Source organism: Eptatretus burgeri, chromosome 12 (genome assembly GCF_056783735.1).
Source record: "Eptatretus burgeri isolate ZD-2024b chromosome 12, Ebu_testis_v1, whole genome shotgun sequence".
In the NCBI taxonomy this organism is placed as follows: Eukaryota; Metazoa; Chordata; class Myxini; order Myxiniformes; family Myxinidae; genus Eptatretus; species Eptatretus burgeri.
The window spans coordinates 52,663,261-52,678,328 of record NC_140972.1 but is presented as its reverse complement, the minus strand read 5'-3'; the positions used below and the strand labels follow the sequence as shown (position 1 = coordinate 52,678,328).

At 44.9% G+C, this 15,068-nt stretch overlaps 1 protein-coding gene across 2 annotated transcripts in view; it reads right to left on the bottom strand.

Moving 5' to 3' along the window:
- The window catches only part of SHOC2 (SHOC2 leucine rich repeat scaffold protein), a 50,366-nt gene that overhangs the window by 15,471 nt on the left and 19,827 nt on the right, over nt 1-15,068 (bottom strand). For both annotated transcript variants that reach the window (XM_085850570.1, XM_085850571.1), the window contains exons 5-9: nt 12,184-12,321; nt 2,904-3,034; nt 1,909-2,097; nt 1,565-1,687; nt 1,012-1,149 (exon numbers count right to left, since the gene is read on the bottom strand). In XM_085850570.1, coding sequence (XP_085706696.1) covers nt 1,012-1,149; nt 1,565-1,687; nt 1,909-2,097; nt 2,904-3,034; nt 12,184-12,321 — 719 coding nt within the window. The remainder of the gene's footprint in view (nt 1-1,011; nt 1,150-1,564; nt 1,688-1,908; nt 2,098-2,903; nt 3,035-12,183; nt 12,322-15,068) is intronic.

The window sequence follows — 15,068 nt, the reverse complement described above, 5'->3', positions numbered from 1 at the left end:
AAACGAGTGAACCTACAAGTAAAAGGGTGGGGTTAAATAGGGCTAATGGGGTTAGAAAATGTTATGGGTAGGGTTGGGGGTGTGATACGAGATGGTGGTGCACCACTTGCTTGAAGCCCTGGAGGGAAGAGACGGTGTAATGAAAGTGGCTGAATCAGATTCCACTGGAACGCAGTTCAAAGGTCTGCCTTCAAAAGCCATGCTCGCTCCAATTTTTTTTTTTTTTTGTCAGGCTATTTGCAAAATGCCTTTTATCTTGTCTATAATTTTTTTCATGTTCTACATAATGCTAGTGGTCACTGTAGATCTCCACTTTTTGAGTTGTTTCTTAAATTGGCACACAAGGCCTTGAAAAACCCTTCTTGTCCAGACAACAAAAAAGAAAAGTTGGAAAAAAAGACCTTAGGCCATCAATCAGGATCTCATTGGCCTTTATGGTAAATTGTTTTCCAATTAATAGCCAACAAGCTAGCAACAAGATAAAGCTTTCCGACGCAGACTGTTCAACAACTCGAGGATTGGAGTCGGTCACGTGTCAAAGAAACCACTGAAAATGGGTGGAGGGGGAGGGTGTGGGGGAGTGGTGAAATGGGGGAGGTGGTGTCTGTCTGTCTGTCTGTCTGTCTGTCTGTCTGTCGTTCCAAGTGTGGGAATGCTATTCTTTCCTCAAGCTGACATTGGAAATGAGCTATGCTGGGAAGAGTAGCAACTTTGATATATATGTAAACAGTTCCAGATGGCAAAAAAAAAAAAAAAAAAAAAAAAAAAAAAAAAAAATCGGACAAGCTTCGGAGAAGCGCTAGACTAAAAATCAGACAACAGAGTACAAAATTTGTTTCTCACGTGAGAAGTTAAAGTACATTTTGTACCTGGGAAGTGTCCTAAGACATAGGCCTCATGAAAAAGAGTTCTGTTCAACATAGTTTAATGCTCAGCATGTGGGGAGCTCCAATGACTGCGCGGCACGGCATGCATTTTGACAAAATAAAAATTAAAAAAACACCACAGTACCTGTAGCTCTTTTAGGTATGCAATCTCATTGGGCAGACATTCCAACTTGTTCTCCTCCAGGTCAAGTTCACGTAGTTTGCGCAGGTTTCCAATGCCATGCGGGAGTTTGCGTAACAAGTTGTTTGATAAAACCAGGATCTGTGAACAAGGTGGATGAAGAAGAGTGTGCAAATGCAGGGAGTGGAAGGTGCAAATGCAGTGCAGCATGATGCAAGAGGAAGATGAGAGGTGCGAATCAGTCATGTTCTCTTCAACTTGTGTGTCTTCGGTGGATGAGACATAGATGGGAGAAAAAGATGCATGAGAGGAAGATTTAATGGAGATGTGTGTAAGGTTCTGTAAGTGTGAATATTGGTTGGTGAATGCAGCCCAAATTGAACGCTGATGACCCGGGGATGATCCCGGGGTCATCATCCTAGCAATAGCAAAAAAAAAAACAAAAAAAAAAATAAAAATCAAAGAAATTATAAGGATGGTATGAGTGGTTGGGGGGTGGGAGTAAGTGAGGAAAAGTCCAAATACATGGAGCATATTGTGCAGCACGATTCCAGACCTCCAAAGATGCAAGCTCAGAAATGTCATCAGGGATCTTGGTCAGCTGATTCGTAGCGAGGTTCAGCTCCACCATACTCTTCCAGGTTCCAATATCGAGAGGCAGCGACGTTAGCTGATTGTCCTGTAAAAAGAGCTTTTATGAACCAAACGCCAGACCGTACTTGAGCCTTTGAATAATCCAAAATGCATCACAAGCAATTAAAATAAATAAATAAATGAACCATGTGCAAATGGGTGGAGCAACAAATGTGCACATTACGAACCAAAGCATAATATAAATAATGAGACTGGATGCTTGTAACATTAGGCCGAAAGAATGGTGGAGAGGGAGGGGTTGGTCACCTTCATGTTGAGCTTGCTCAGTGCCTTGGCCCGGCTGAAGATGCCATACGGAATCTTGTTGATGCGGTTGTGCTCAATGTTGAGCGAATACACAGTCGTGAACTGTGAAGGGCCTCCCACAGGATAAGCCACAAAGCAGTTCCTGGCAAGAGTGAGGCTGCTTAGGTTCACCAAGCTCGAAAGAAGACCCTGCCACGGAATGGTACAATTGTTTCAGAGTGAGCACCACACAAAGCACGTGGCCGCACCAAAAGTGCCTTCAAAGTAGGCAAGAAAGAAAGGCACACCCACCTGGCTTCAATCGAGATTGCCATCCCCCACACCCACCACCCCAATCAAGGGATTCAAAAGCACAAGTTATTTATTCCAAGATTACGTGGCAGCCTTTCCAAGCCAAAATACCATCTCTGCCAAATCCCACAGTGGCCTCCAAGTACAGTGTTACAAAGGCTTTTATGTCCTCCATTTCAAACAGCATACCAACCTACCTACCACCATTCAAGTATTCATGGACATTTATTTTCTTCACTTTGGACAAGATTCAATATTTTGTGTAAGATTTCCATCACAAAAATATTACCAAGAAAAAAACTTTTTGTTATTGGTGGTGAATGTGAGCATACGTACTTGAACAAACTGAAACCACTACAACTATGCAAACAATGTTGAACCGTGACCTTCATCTCAGGTGAGAATTCCAACTCTTACCTTATGGCACTTGCTGCAGTCATTTTGAAAACGAATCACTCATTCTTCATATGTATTGTATACTATAACATATAACGTTTTCTAACCTACTACAATTGCCAGTTTTATATTTCGCTACGATTTTCACCATTTGACGTACGGTCGTACGTCAGTAAAACTTTGCTGACAAAATAAGCAGTTTGCGTAGAGGTAGGAAGGCCTTCAACAGGGAAGGTGGCCTTTGGTATATCCCACAAAGAAAAAGAAGAGCATTTGATATGCTAAGCATTTATAGGCTGGAAGGTCACCTCTGGCAGTGTGGATATCATGTTGTTTTCCAGGTTAAGATCCTCTAGCTCTGTGCAGTTGGACAACGACTTTGGCATTGCAGACAGGCGGTTGTACCGTAGGCCCAGGCGGATCAGGTTGGCCAAATTACCTGCAATGCCACAGGATCATTAGAAATTAGAACAAACAAATAAACATTTACCAGAAATAAAACTTTGGCACGGTCACATTCTCAAATTTGTTTTCAAAACTAATCTGTCTGAAAAAAAAAGAATTTGAATGCAAGAGCAAAAGATTCCATGCATGAGGAATAACAACCATCAATTTGATGTGACCACAAACTCAAATAGCTTATACCAAGAAGAGTTATGCCTGGATAGGTAATGATACTTGTATAAATGTGCTTTCTCTGTCCAAATTACCAAAGCTGGTGGGGGAGAGTGTGTGGGGGAAGGGGTTGGGGGTAACCATTCCTGCTCTGAGTTCTGCCCAGATGCAAACACAACATGTGGTCTCAATAATGCCTCGTTAACAACATAACTGCGCTGAACTTGCAGGCGAGATTGCAGGCGTTATTTACCACGGGGTTAAAAATAAAAAGAATCAACCACACCAAACGACCAACAGCAAAAATAAAATAAAAAAACACAATTGTTCAAAATACTGGCGCGCAGCCAAAAGGAGAAGTACCAAACCCATGGAATTTCGGATTCAGAGGAAACATTTTGCGGGACAGGGCAACGATATTCCACAAGGTAAGAGACCAAAGAACCTCACGGTAAATCTCCTGGAGTTATTATTCCAACTGTAACGAAGGAAAACGCGTCATGCCGATAGCACTGATAAAAAGTTGATGGAATAAAGTTGTAGTGCAATGCGTGCAATTTCAATTGACATTTCGCCATGCACACGAGTCTCGTATCGCCACCGACGCCAATCGATAAACCACGATGCGGACGCTGTTGGTTGGGTGCGCCAGGCTGAATAGAGCAAACTGACGTGCAAGCGACTCCTACGACCTCACGCCCCTCCGGGCAACACCAATGCCTCACCGACAACGCAGCCGATCTTACACCAACCCCCACGTTGGAGGGTAAGAAGGAAGGCAGGAAGAGGGATGGAATGCAGTGACTATGGATCGATGCAAATTGGCTCGACCTGGCCGAATGCCCATTGTGCCAAAATAAATTGGGGCTGCATACATCAGGTCCAAATCCCTCCCCTCTACGAAGGAGAAGGAGAAATGTAGTTGTTTGTTTGCATTTACAAAAAGTGGACATCAAACAAATCGGCAACAGTGAACAAACATGGCAAGCCGGAGGGCTTGGCGTTTCCAATCCCTATAAAGGCAACAGATTTTAAGCAAAGTCAGCAAGTTTTAAACAATCGGGCAACGTTTTGCGATTCCCAGCGCCAACTCAAGGTACAAACGTGCACTTGTTTTCTTTGACGTCACAAACATTGCCTTTTCATTATCGACACAAGGGGTGCTCAGATGAAAGGGAGAGCGAGAGTCGCAACAAACTACAGTGTACAGCGTCCCATTACCCGTTGGGTTTTTACCATTCAGGTTGTTTTTTTGTTTTTGTTTTTGTAACTTTGGTGGACATATTGATTTAGCAATCAACACGATTCAAAAACTTTTTGGCTTTTCTTAAATTTCTTACCACGCCACGACGGCTCAAAGGAGCAATGAACCGGTCAGAGCAAGGCCCGGTCTCTTGTGAGTGTGGAAAAAGTTTCAGGAATCAAACCATTTGATGGAATCTTCTGCTCGGAGTCATGGAAAAGGTCAAAGCCTCTCGTTTTGGGGGGGCGGAGGGGGGGGCAGGGGACAATATCGAAAGAAAACGGGATGCGCACGTACACACACACGGTAGATCTCCGTTCCATCTACTGAAACCCATTCAGGTATGGAGATAGCAGCCAACAACAGCAACTAGCACGCACGCATAGGTAATGCCTCTTTTCTTTTTCTCCAAAAGAGGTAAAGATATTCGAATGAAACAAACAGATGCTAGCGATCTTTATTCTACCATGGTGCATATTTCTTTCTCAACATAATCACCACTACGGTCCACATATTTTATTCAAGTAGTTTTGTGATACCGTCATGATAGAACTGCACATCCTGCTGACTTAACCAGCGTTTCACAACGGCCTTGACATCATGGTCAGAAAAAAAATGTTCTCCACTAAGGTGTTACTTAAGTCTGCGGAAGAGATGAAAATCGGACGGAGCCAAGTCAGGGCTGTAAAGGCGGCAAAACCGAGGCAATCAATTGGTTTCGTCGTCCGTGCCCAACTCTCATATCCAGTCACAATATCTAGCAGGAACTTGTCATCTTCACGTTTATCAACTCAATAACTGCATGCCGTTTTAACTGCACTGACAACGTCCTGCTACCCTCTGCCATCTTGACTAATATAGTACTGAGACATCTCGTGTCACAATCACAAAACTTCACACCCGTGTGGACTGCGCTTCGCTTCATTCAAACGTCATTAGCTCTTTTGGAAAAAAACGTAGGTGAGGCATTACTTTTCATCACACCCTCGAATAATATGTTGGCGAATCAGACAGCCTCCGTTAACACGGACCGTCTGTGCTCGCATCTTTTATCCTGCGAACGGCCGAATTGTTACCAACTACTGCATTCAACTGAAAATAAATAATCTACAACTTTACCGTTCCCCAAGGTCACCAAATGAACCAAATTTGACAGCAACACGCATGGGAGGCAGAAGGATCGAAAATGTTTCTTACCTTTATAAGGGTTTATTTATAATGAGTATGGGGAGAAAGGTCAATGGGTCATACAAATCAGAACAAACAGGCACAAAGTTGGCTGGGGGGGACATGCAAACTTATACAAAGGAATGAATAAATAACAATCCTCACCCTGCTTGGCGCCACAGACCACAATTACGAAACAATGAGGTAAGCATGCGAGGACTGCCCTATGGCACGATGAGTGCTGTGCAGAGCAATGGTGCAGCTCAAGAACAGGAAAGTTGCGGGAGTAATGCAGTGGAGTCTTGGGATGATGAAGAAGCATCCACGTCTCCAGAGAGCAGTCCTCCTTGAGCAGAGATGAAGCAGAGTGATAGTTGGAGAACGATGTTCTATTCCAACGGATCCCACTACAACTCTGTCCGCATGTGCATCTAAATACAGCCATGATGAACTCAATATTTTTCCACTCAGCTTCTGCAGGGCAGGTCCTCTGGCCCACCCTCTGCAATTTGAAACCACCCTCACCTGTGACAGGTCCTAAGTCCTAAGATTGGAAGCCTGCTGCTTGCAAGAGGTGCCATCCAGCCAGTCGCCAACTGGGAATCCTCCGTCGTGCTAAGTCCTTCCTCGGCCCTCTTGAGCTCCTGACCACTTACAAAGCTTTTGTCCGTAGCCTGATGGAGTACTGCTCTCCCCTCTGGGCTGGTGCTCCTGCCTCCCACCTTTCTCGGCTTCACGCTGTCGAAACCAGGGCATTTAAGATCATCGGCATCTCCCGCAATGAAGCTGAGTCTTTGGGCCTCTCACTCAATCACCGCAGGTTGGTCGGTGGTCTTTCTGTCTTCTACCGACTCCTCTCCAGCCTTGCCCCCCCTGCTCTCTCTGCGATTTGTCCCCACCACATTTCCACAGGGCGCTCAAGGTCCGCCAACAACCCCCTTCTGGTAAAACTACCAAAATCACGAATCACTGCTCATCTTCACTCTTTCATTCCTCTTTTTTCCCGCCTTTGGAATAAACCTCCTCACTCCATTCTTTCCCATTTTTCCCTCCAGGCTTTCAAAACAGCTGTTCACCACCACCTCTTATCCTCCCCCATCCAAATCCTTGATCTTTTCTACCCCCGATAATCCACCCAAGCCCACTTCCTTCATTTCTCCTGCTTTCCTTCCTGAAAGTCCCTGAAACGTCCAACTTCTCTTCGCCATGTTCCCCGTCCCATCCCCATCCCTCTCCCTTCCACAGTTCACCTAATGTGTCTGTTCCCCACTGTTTTGTCCCTTCCACTCCCGCCCCTCTTGTCTCATGCCTCCTTGCTGTGAGTTGTGTGTTAGCTCTCATACGAGCCTCGACCAAGGTATACAAAAAAAAAAAAAAAAAATTCTGTGGAGTGCCCCAGCTCATGGGGTGGCCTCAATAATATAAAAGTCTGTACAGCACATATCGCCACCACGACTTCCAGACACTGGTCAAGCAGTTCATGAAAATCATAATATAATGGGCGTAAGCCTGGAACTTCTAACACACTTTTCTCCAAACATATTCTATTCATACTTCCGAAATCTTAACATGATGTGTTCCATGTATTTACGCAGGTGATAGTGGATTCCAAAAATCGAATATAGATTGAATTTTCAAAGAGGGAATCGATGACGTCACGATCAGCAGCAAACCGACGGCGGGGTCCTAGACGACGTGCTTTACTTAACCAAGTCCATGAGTTCAGGACATTTGTTCAACTCAGCATTTACGACTTTTATCCTGCCATGTAGTTAACCTGTTGATGGAGGCAATATAGAAACGATGAATATGTTAAATCGTTCGTGTTACTCATCCGGCATGATGTGTCAAGGCCAACAATCCAAAGCAACCGGTCTCAAACGCTACCATGGGCACCCAGACATGCCACCAATATGAACTGAGCTGTTGAATGCGGCGCAAAACATCCAAAGAAACTACCGTAACCGAGTACTGTTATCCGTCCTGTCCCCCATAACCATCGTAGACGGGTATCTGCTAGTCCTTTCAAAGCATGTATCACTTTCCCAGTGCCTTTTTATAGCTCCAATTCCTCACCTGGTCAGGTCAGGTATGAGAGCAAGTGCCACAGCAGCGCGTTGCTGCGTCCACTTTCCGCCGGTAGTTCAGGGGCCTGCGTCTGGTGATCTCCCGGGCAGATGCTTGGCCCATCCCCATCTCCATCTCCTTGAGATGCTGATCAACCTGCTGCAACTACAAGGCACGTGGTCAACCCATTGGCCTCGTCCACTTACGAGGCTCCCTCGCTGAAAGAATATGGTGAGCAGGATCAGTGTCATGAAAATGAGCCACATGTCCATCCAGCTACAGCTGACGCTCACGTACTATGCAGGAAACGAATATCAGCAACCGCTCGTTGGACACAAAGTACGACCAGCGATAGCCAAGGATTCTCCGAAGAGACCTGGTACCAAAGGAATCAAGTCTCAGTCTCACATCCCTGATCAAAGTCCAAGTCTCAATTTCCGTAGAGCAACACTGGAAGCACCAAGGACCTAAAGACTCAGACTTTTGTCCTGCACAGGTGTCGACAGTGCCACACCCCATGATCCAGTGAATTGTGATGCCCCAGAAGTCTATTGACCTCTGGCTAACAGCTAGCACAGACATGAATATCACTGGCAAGGTACGTGAATCTCTCTGTGACCTCAACATCCTCACCACAAACAGGTACGGACAAGACAGCAGCATCCAAGACGTCATTGAAAGCATGCATCTTAGTTTTGACCCAGGAAACCTGTAATCCCAGTGGTTCAAACTCCTCATTCAGCACCTCGAGGGCCCCCAAAATGATATCCAGAGTCTCCGCAAAGATGACTGCATCACCTGTGAAATTGAGGTCAGAGATCTTGACATTCTGAAACAATGCAAAACAGCTTCATCTCTCTGACATCCTCCCCAGAACCCAGTCCATACAAGCGTTAAAAGTGTGGGGGCCAATACACACCTCTGACAAACTCCAGTACCAACTGGAAATAAGTCAGAGATGGTATCACCACATATCACAGCACTCTCAGTACCAGAGTAGTTCAGACATCAGATAGATCAGTTTTGGGGACACCCCACAAAGACCAAGAATCCTCCAGAGGGCATCCCGATTCACTGGAATCAAACGCTTTACAGAGATCAACATAGGCTGCAAGCAGCCCCTGCTGAAACTCTCGTCTGTGTTTGGTGAGGACCTGAAAAGCAAGGATACAGTTAATCACTGAGCTCTTTGGTAAAAAGCCTGACTGTTCTGGGCACTGGTGCTCAAGCAGATGGTAGTGCATCCCTTTCACGAATTATCTGAGCAATGTCCTTGCCTGGCACTGAGAGCAGCGTCACCCCTCCGTAGTTGTTGCAGGCCTGGCGATCACGCTCCCCTTTCTAGAGAGAGACAACAAGGCCCTTCTATCAGTCAGTTTGAATGTTGCCTGTGTTCCAGGCAGAGCACAGAACTGCATGCAACGACATGAGTACAGCATTTCCAACAGCCTTGAGAAGTTCAGCATGGATGCCACAGATCCCAGGAGCTTTACCCCCATTTCAACCGGTTCACTGCAGCCTGTGTTTCCACAAACCAAGGTGGATCACAGTTGATTGGAGGGTCAGCAATGAGGATAGTAACACCCCTGTCATCCAAGTCAACAGCTGGTGGATCAGCCTGGTTCAGCTGTCAAAGTAACCTGCCCAGCGGGCCTTCACTTTGGATGCCTCTGACAAGAGAAAAGCACCCTGCACTCAAACTGCAGTGCACCGAGGGATGGGCTTGGAGGAAGAAAATGCACAAATTCCCCTGTAAGCAGGACAATCACTTGGCCACAGATGATACTCTACACCCTCACAGATTCCTTGAACATAGGCCTCCTTGTCCACCCTCAACACATGTACAGTTTTATGCCTCAACTCCCTGAACAGCTCAGCTCTACCATCAAGCCTGGCCCTGCGACTCTGGTCAATGGTATCCAGTGTCCCGAGAGTCAAAATTCTTCTTCACCCCACTGAGAGTTACAAGACATCTACCAGCAACATGAAGGATGGTGGTCTTGAAGGCACTCCACAACTCTTCAGGATTCCCAAAATCATCTACACCGCCAAAATCCCCACTCAGCCTGTTCACAAACTGCTCAGCTACCATCTCATCCTTGAGCTTGCCAACATCCAGCCCCGGCTGGGATGGTACCATTCTCCCACATTTAAGCTGCAACTTCAGAGTAGCTACCACAACCCTGTGGTCGATATTAAGGAACTGAGCACTCCGGTGGACCCTGCAGTTCTGAATCATCCTCTCGCGACCATCAACGAGCACATTGTCAATCTCCTTTACCTCACCACCAGCGTTAGAATACCAAGTCCAATGATGAGCCTGTGGGCGCTGAAACCATGAACCAGCCACCCTAAGTCCACGACTTCTTGTAAAAATCAAGGCACTTAGTGCTATTCTGGTTCACAGTTCCAGACCCATGAGGACCAACACACATCTCATAACCATCCCCATCAGTTCCAGTTGATGCATTGAAATCCCCCAAGACCAGAAGAGTATCTCACCTGGGACAATGATCAACCACACCCTCGAGCGTGGCAAAGAATGCGTCCTTCACTGTGAGATCCCTCACCTCAGTCAGAGCATTTTCAGAGACCAGGAAAACAACACCCAAGGAGTGACAAATCCTCAGTCTCATAATACGCTCGGTGGCTGCTTTTACCTCAATTATCATTGGAGTCAGCTTCTTGGACACAGCTACATCAACTTCTTGGGCATGGTAACCATCAGAGTGACCAGACCAACAGTACGTGTATCCACCCACCATGATCTCATCACTATCCGGTCTCCGAACCTCAGAGAGTGCTGCAATACCGATGTTCAAACGCTTAAGCTCAGATGATAACAAAGACAGGTGATCATCCTCTCTTTGGGATCAGACATTCCAGGCATCCACTCGAAGGGACCACCTCAGGATAACCCAAGGAGACCGCAGTCTGGTGGACGACGCCTCAACATCACCCCGACACATACGACCACAATCTGACCCGGGAAGGTTACTCCGTGGTTTTCCTCCTATCAAAGAGTGGAGGTCCCAAAGGCTTTGCCCCAATCCCATCATCCAGTGAGCTGCCCTTCGCAGGGCAGCTGCACAGGAGGTACTCTCACGGAGTGTGTTTTCAATTTTCTTTGCGTTTTGCGGAGTGAGAGGTTTTACGGTGGCTGGAGTGGAAATCCTGCCACCAACTTCATTAAATAAATAATAAAAAATAAAAATTACCCAACTACAGGACAACGTCAGCAGACAGTTGGGCAGGAGATATGGATGGCCGTTCGCTCACAAGGAGCTCCTCCACTCTTTGCCAGGTTTTGTTTTTCATCCTGCTGGGTGCCCACATCCATCCACCCTTCTCACCAGGAAACCTGGTGGGGGAGACGGTTTATTCGCCAACGACAACCCGACCACGAAACAGGTTTGTACAGGTTTACATGGTACCTGTAGCAAGTCACAGATCTAATCTGGGCTGACCCGACCTAAAATAACTCCTCCGGTATGGATTGTTATATTTTTAACCATCGTCATGCCCACGAGAGGTTTTTTTTTTTTTTTTTTTTTTTTACAAACACAATCTTCTCCCAGAAATACTGTCTAAAAGTTACATTTGCTGTGTCCTCAGCATCACATGTAACAAGATGACTTACTCTGACTTATTTTGGTTTCAGCTGGTTGCAAGGCAGTTGGGGTGCAATTGAAACCGAATAGACCGCGTCACATGACCTCGCCGTTTGCTCGGCCGAATTACAAGACAAGCATCTATTGGCGTGGCACCCGGTTAGTTCCACGGCCACACAAGCAGCATAATGTGGTATATAGGCCTGGGAACTTGCTCAGGGCCTTGCACTGAGCTGGCAATTTTATTTATGGACATTTTGTGACTTGTGATTTTTCCTGTTATATTGGCTCAGAGTTGCAGCAGTTTGCCAAATTTCAGCTTTTCAGCCCACCGAGAAAGTACTAAACATTTATATGACTGAGTGAGTGAGTGAGTGAATGGTGAGAAAAAAAGCTTTATATACACATTAGATTAAAAAAAATAAAAATTATATTAACATGGAATCCCAGCATCCTAAGCCATGGGGGTGGGGGGATGTGGGATGGGAAAGAGTGCATCTCCAAGATGGGTTAAACCTAAAACTCCACAGATGAAAGTGGACCCAACAGCAGCTGTGTGCCTCGCATTAAATACACATATGGTGGCAACCAACACATGCATGGGGGCTGAAGCGGCGTGCTGTACGTGGGGAGAGGGGGAATTGGGTCTCCCAGGCCGTATGGCACATGAAGGGAAGGGAGGGCCTTTCGGTGTGTCACACAAAGAGAGGAATATTTGCGCAAGTACACAAGAGGTGGCTTCTTTACATGAAGGGAGACAGAATAAATTGCAAGGTGAAAAGTCCTCGATCCAAGTTTCCCAGGTTCTTACACCACAGTTATTTTAGCGCCTCGTTTGAAAGTCTCATCAACACCCCACCCCATGACCAGAACGGCACGGCTTACCAATGCTCTCGGGAAGGTCCAGCAGTTCGTTGTGTTGGAGATCCAGGTTGGTGATCTGCGTGCAATTTCCAATCTCCTCTGGCAGATGTTCCAGTTGGTTATGTGCGACATCCAGCGTCAGCAGACTGCGTAGGTGTCCTGGTCACAAGGAGTGAGCGATCAGGAAGACTGTCAACAATGGCCTGCTGGGTATCAATCGTTAGCTTTGGAACTCCCAGCAAGCAAGTCAAAAGACTACTTGGATTGGGGAACAAATAAGCAAAGCAACCACCTGCTGTACATAATACTGATTACAATCATTTTGACTTAACTGTTTCTACAATAGCTGGAAAATTTAGACTAAAAAAATATATATATATATATATATATATATATATATATATATATATATATATATATATATATATATATATATATATATATATATACAGTATATTAAAACAAAGAATTAAAAACCATCAATCAATCAATCAATCACTCCTTGAACCCTATCCTTGCCTAAAGCCCATGCCTCTTGCTCAGTTCCAGCCTCACCTGCCCTAAATAATACTGCAAACTCTCCCCTTTATCCAACACCTACATCTTTCCCTCAATATGCATTTTAGGCATGGGGGTATCAAAAATACAGCCATATTTTGATATTGAATATGTAGACGGCCCTTTCCAAGGTATTTAGTCACATTTAAAAAATAAAAGACAATTGATGAATACCAATTAAAACAACAGTGGTAATAGTCCTGAACATCTCACAAATCAAATGATTTGCCTCCAAATTAATGGCATGGCATTGAAAGAATGCCACAAGTCGATTTATTTACTTTCCATGATACTTAGGCTCATGGAAGACAGAGGTCAAAGGGGAAAAAGGCAACCTACTGAGAGCAGAACATTGGGGGGGGGGGGTGGGGGTGGTGTTGAATGGAGAGGAAAATAATGAGGAGCGTTTGATGCAATGTATGATAGATTTAACCTATAACCAACGATGAAACACATTTGGGCACATTAATGTGATGTGCACCAAACTGTCATCTTAACGGCATCTATTCCACTAAAAAGGCACTTGGTCAAACAAAACACTTGGTCTACCAAGCTGAACAATTTACGTTTTGTATCACTCTGATAGGGCAGATGTCGATTCGGACCCAAACTAAAATGTAATCGGCTTGTTCTAACTACCTACCCAACTCGTCTACAAAGTTGTCATCCATCTACAGCTTTTTGAAATATTGCGCTACATATAGTTTTTGGCCCCATATTTCAATGTTGAAGAATGACTTTTTTTTTTTAATTTGAGTGTCCGGATCTGGATTTTCACCAAAATCCAATTGATTCATCCCAGTCAGACACCCAACCTGTCCACCACGTTTCATCAAAATCCATCCAAAACCTTTTAAGATCTCCTTCTCAGAGAGACAAACAGACAGGGATGAAAACAACCTACGACCACCTTCAATGACGGAGGTAACGAGAAAGAGCCATCAGAGATTACAGATCCGCTCGAGGACTGGTTTTGTGTGGAGTTCATGTGGTGGTGTGTTTGTGTTGGGTGTAGATGATGCGTTGACATCGATTTCTGTCCATACAGCAGACAAACAGACCTTTCCGTTTTATTGTGTAGATTCACAATCCAATCATATACATTTTATAGACAATCATTGTAATAGTACATACTTTGTAGACCTGCTCAGTCTAGTATTATGTACTTAATAGATGAGCTTGCATTGTAATCGTTAATACTTTTAAGGTACTCGGTTGAAAAGAAGATAACGTGTAATACGTTATTACGTAAACCACCACAAGGTGGTTTGTGGCCTACGTTAACACATGTGTGAACAGACAAACAGACCCAAATGCAATACCCTCTTCTTCTGATGAATTAATGAATTGAATGAATTTTTACCTCCGTCACCAAAAGTGAAGGAGGTTATGTTTTCACCCCCTTTCTGTCGGTTTGTTTGTGTGCAGGATATCTCAAAAAGTTGTGGGCAGATCCGGATGACATTTTGTGGACCGACTGGGTGTCGGTCTGATTAGATTAGGTCTGATCTGATTAGAAGGACGAACTGATTAGATTTTGGTGAAGATCCAGATTCGGATCTGACTACTAGAATTTTTTTTTTAGCGATTCTTAACCTTTGAGAGATAGGGCTAAACTAATATATAGCATGACATCTCCAAAAAGTTGTGGACAGATCCGGATGAAACTTCGTCTACAGGTTGGATGTGTGACCATGATAAATCGATTCGATTTTAGTGAAGATCCAGATCTGGAGACGGATACGAGAGTTATTTGATTTTTAAAGTGATTCTTCACCATTGAGAGATAGGACCAAAAAAAGATACATAGCATCTTTTTAAAATATATGTATTGGGCCCGATATGTTCTCGTGGATCAGGCATTGTGTGGCGGAGGTATGCGCTCTACCGAGTGCCCTTCTTGTATTAATAACCATTCGACCCCTTTTAGGGAATTTGTGTAAAGAAAACAAGAATACAAGAGTCTAAAAAACGAGTGACGTCTGGATACAGATGACCAGATATAATGTATTTTTGAATACGAGGGTAAAAGGCGAAAAACAAACCGATCCAAAGCATCATGAGGCTGAAACTAAAGTATTTTTTGTAATTATAATAATCGACAAGCATGGGCTATCCAGCGCAGCCTGGTCGGGTGAGCTTTCGGAATGTTGGACGTTGAAAAGGAATTGACTTATTGGCCTCGAGGTGGTTATCTTTTGCCTGCGGGCCGGAGGTCGCACTGCCTGACCCCACATCCCAATACACTATACACTTTATAGCAGCCTTTGGTGGCCTCAAAACGGACATCAAGGCCAATGTCTGGTTGCTTTAAACCTTGCCCAGATTCTGAAGTACTTACGCCCAAA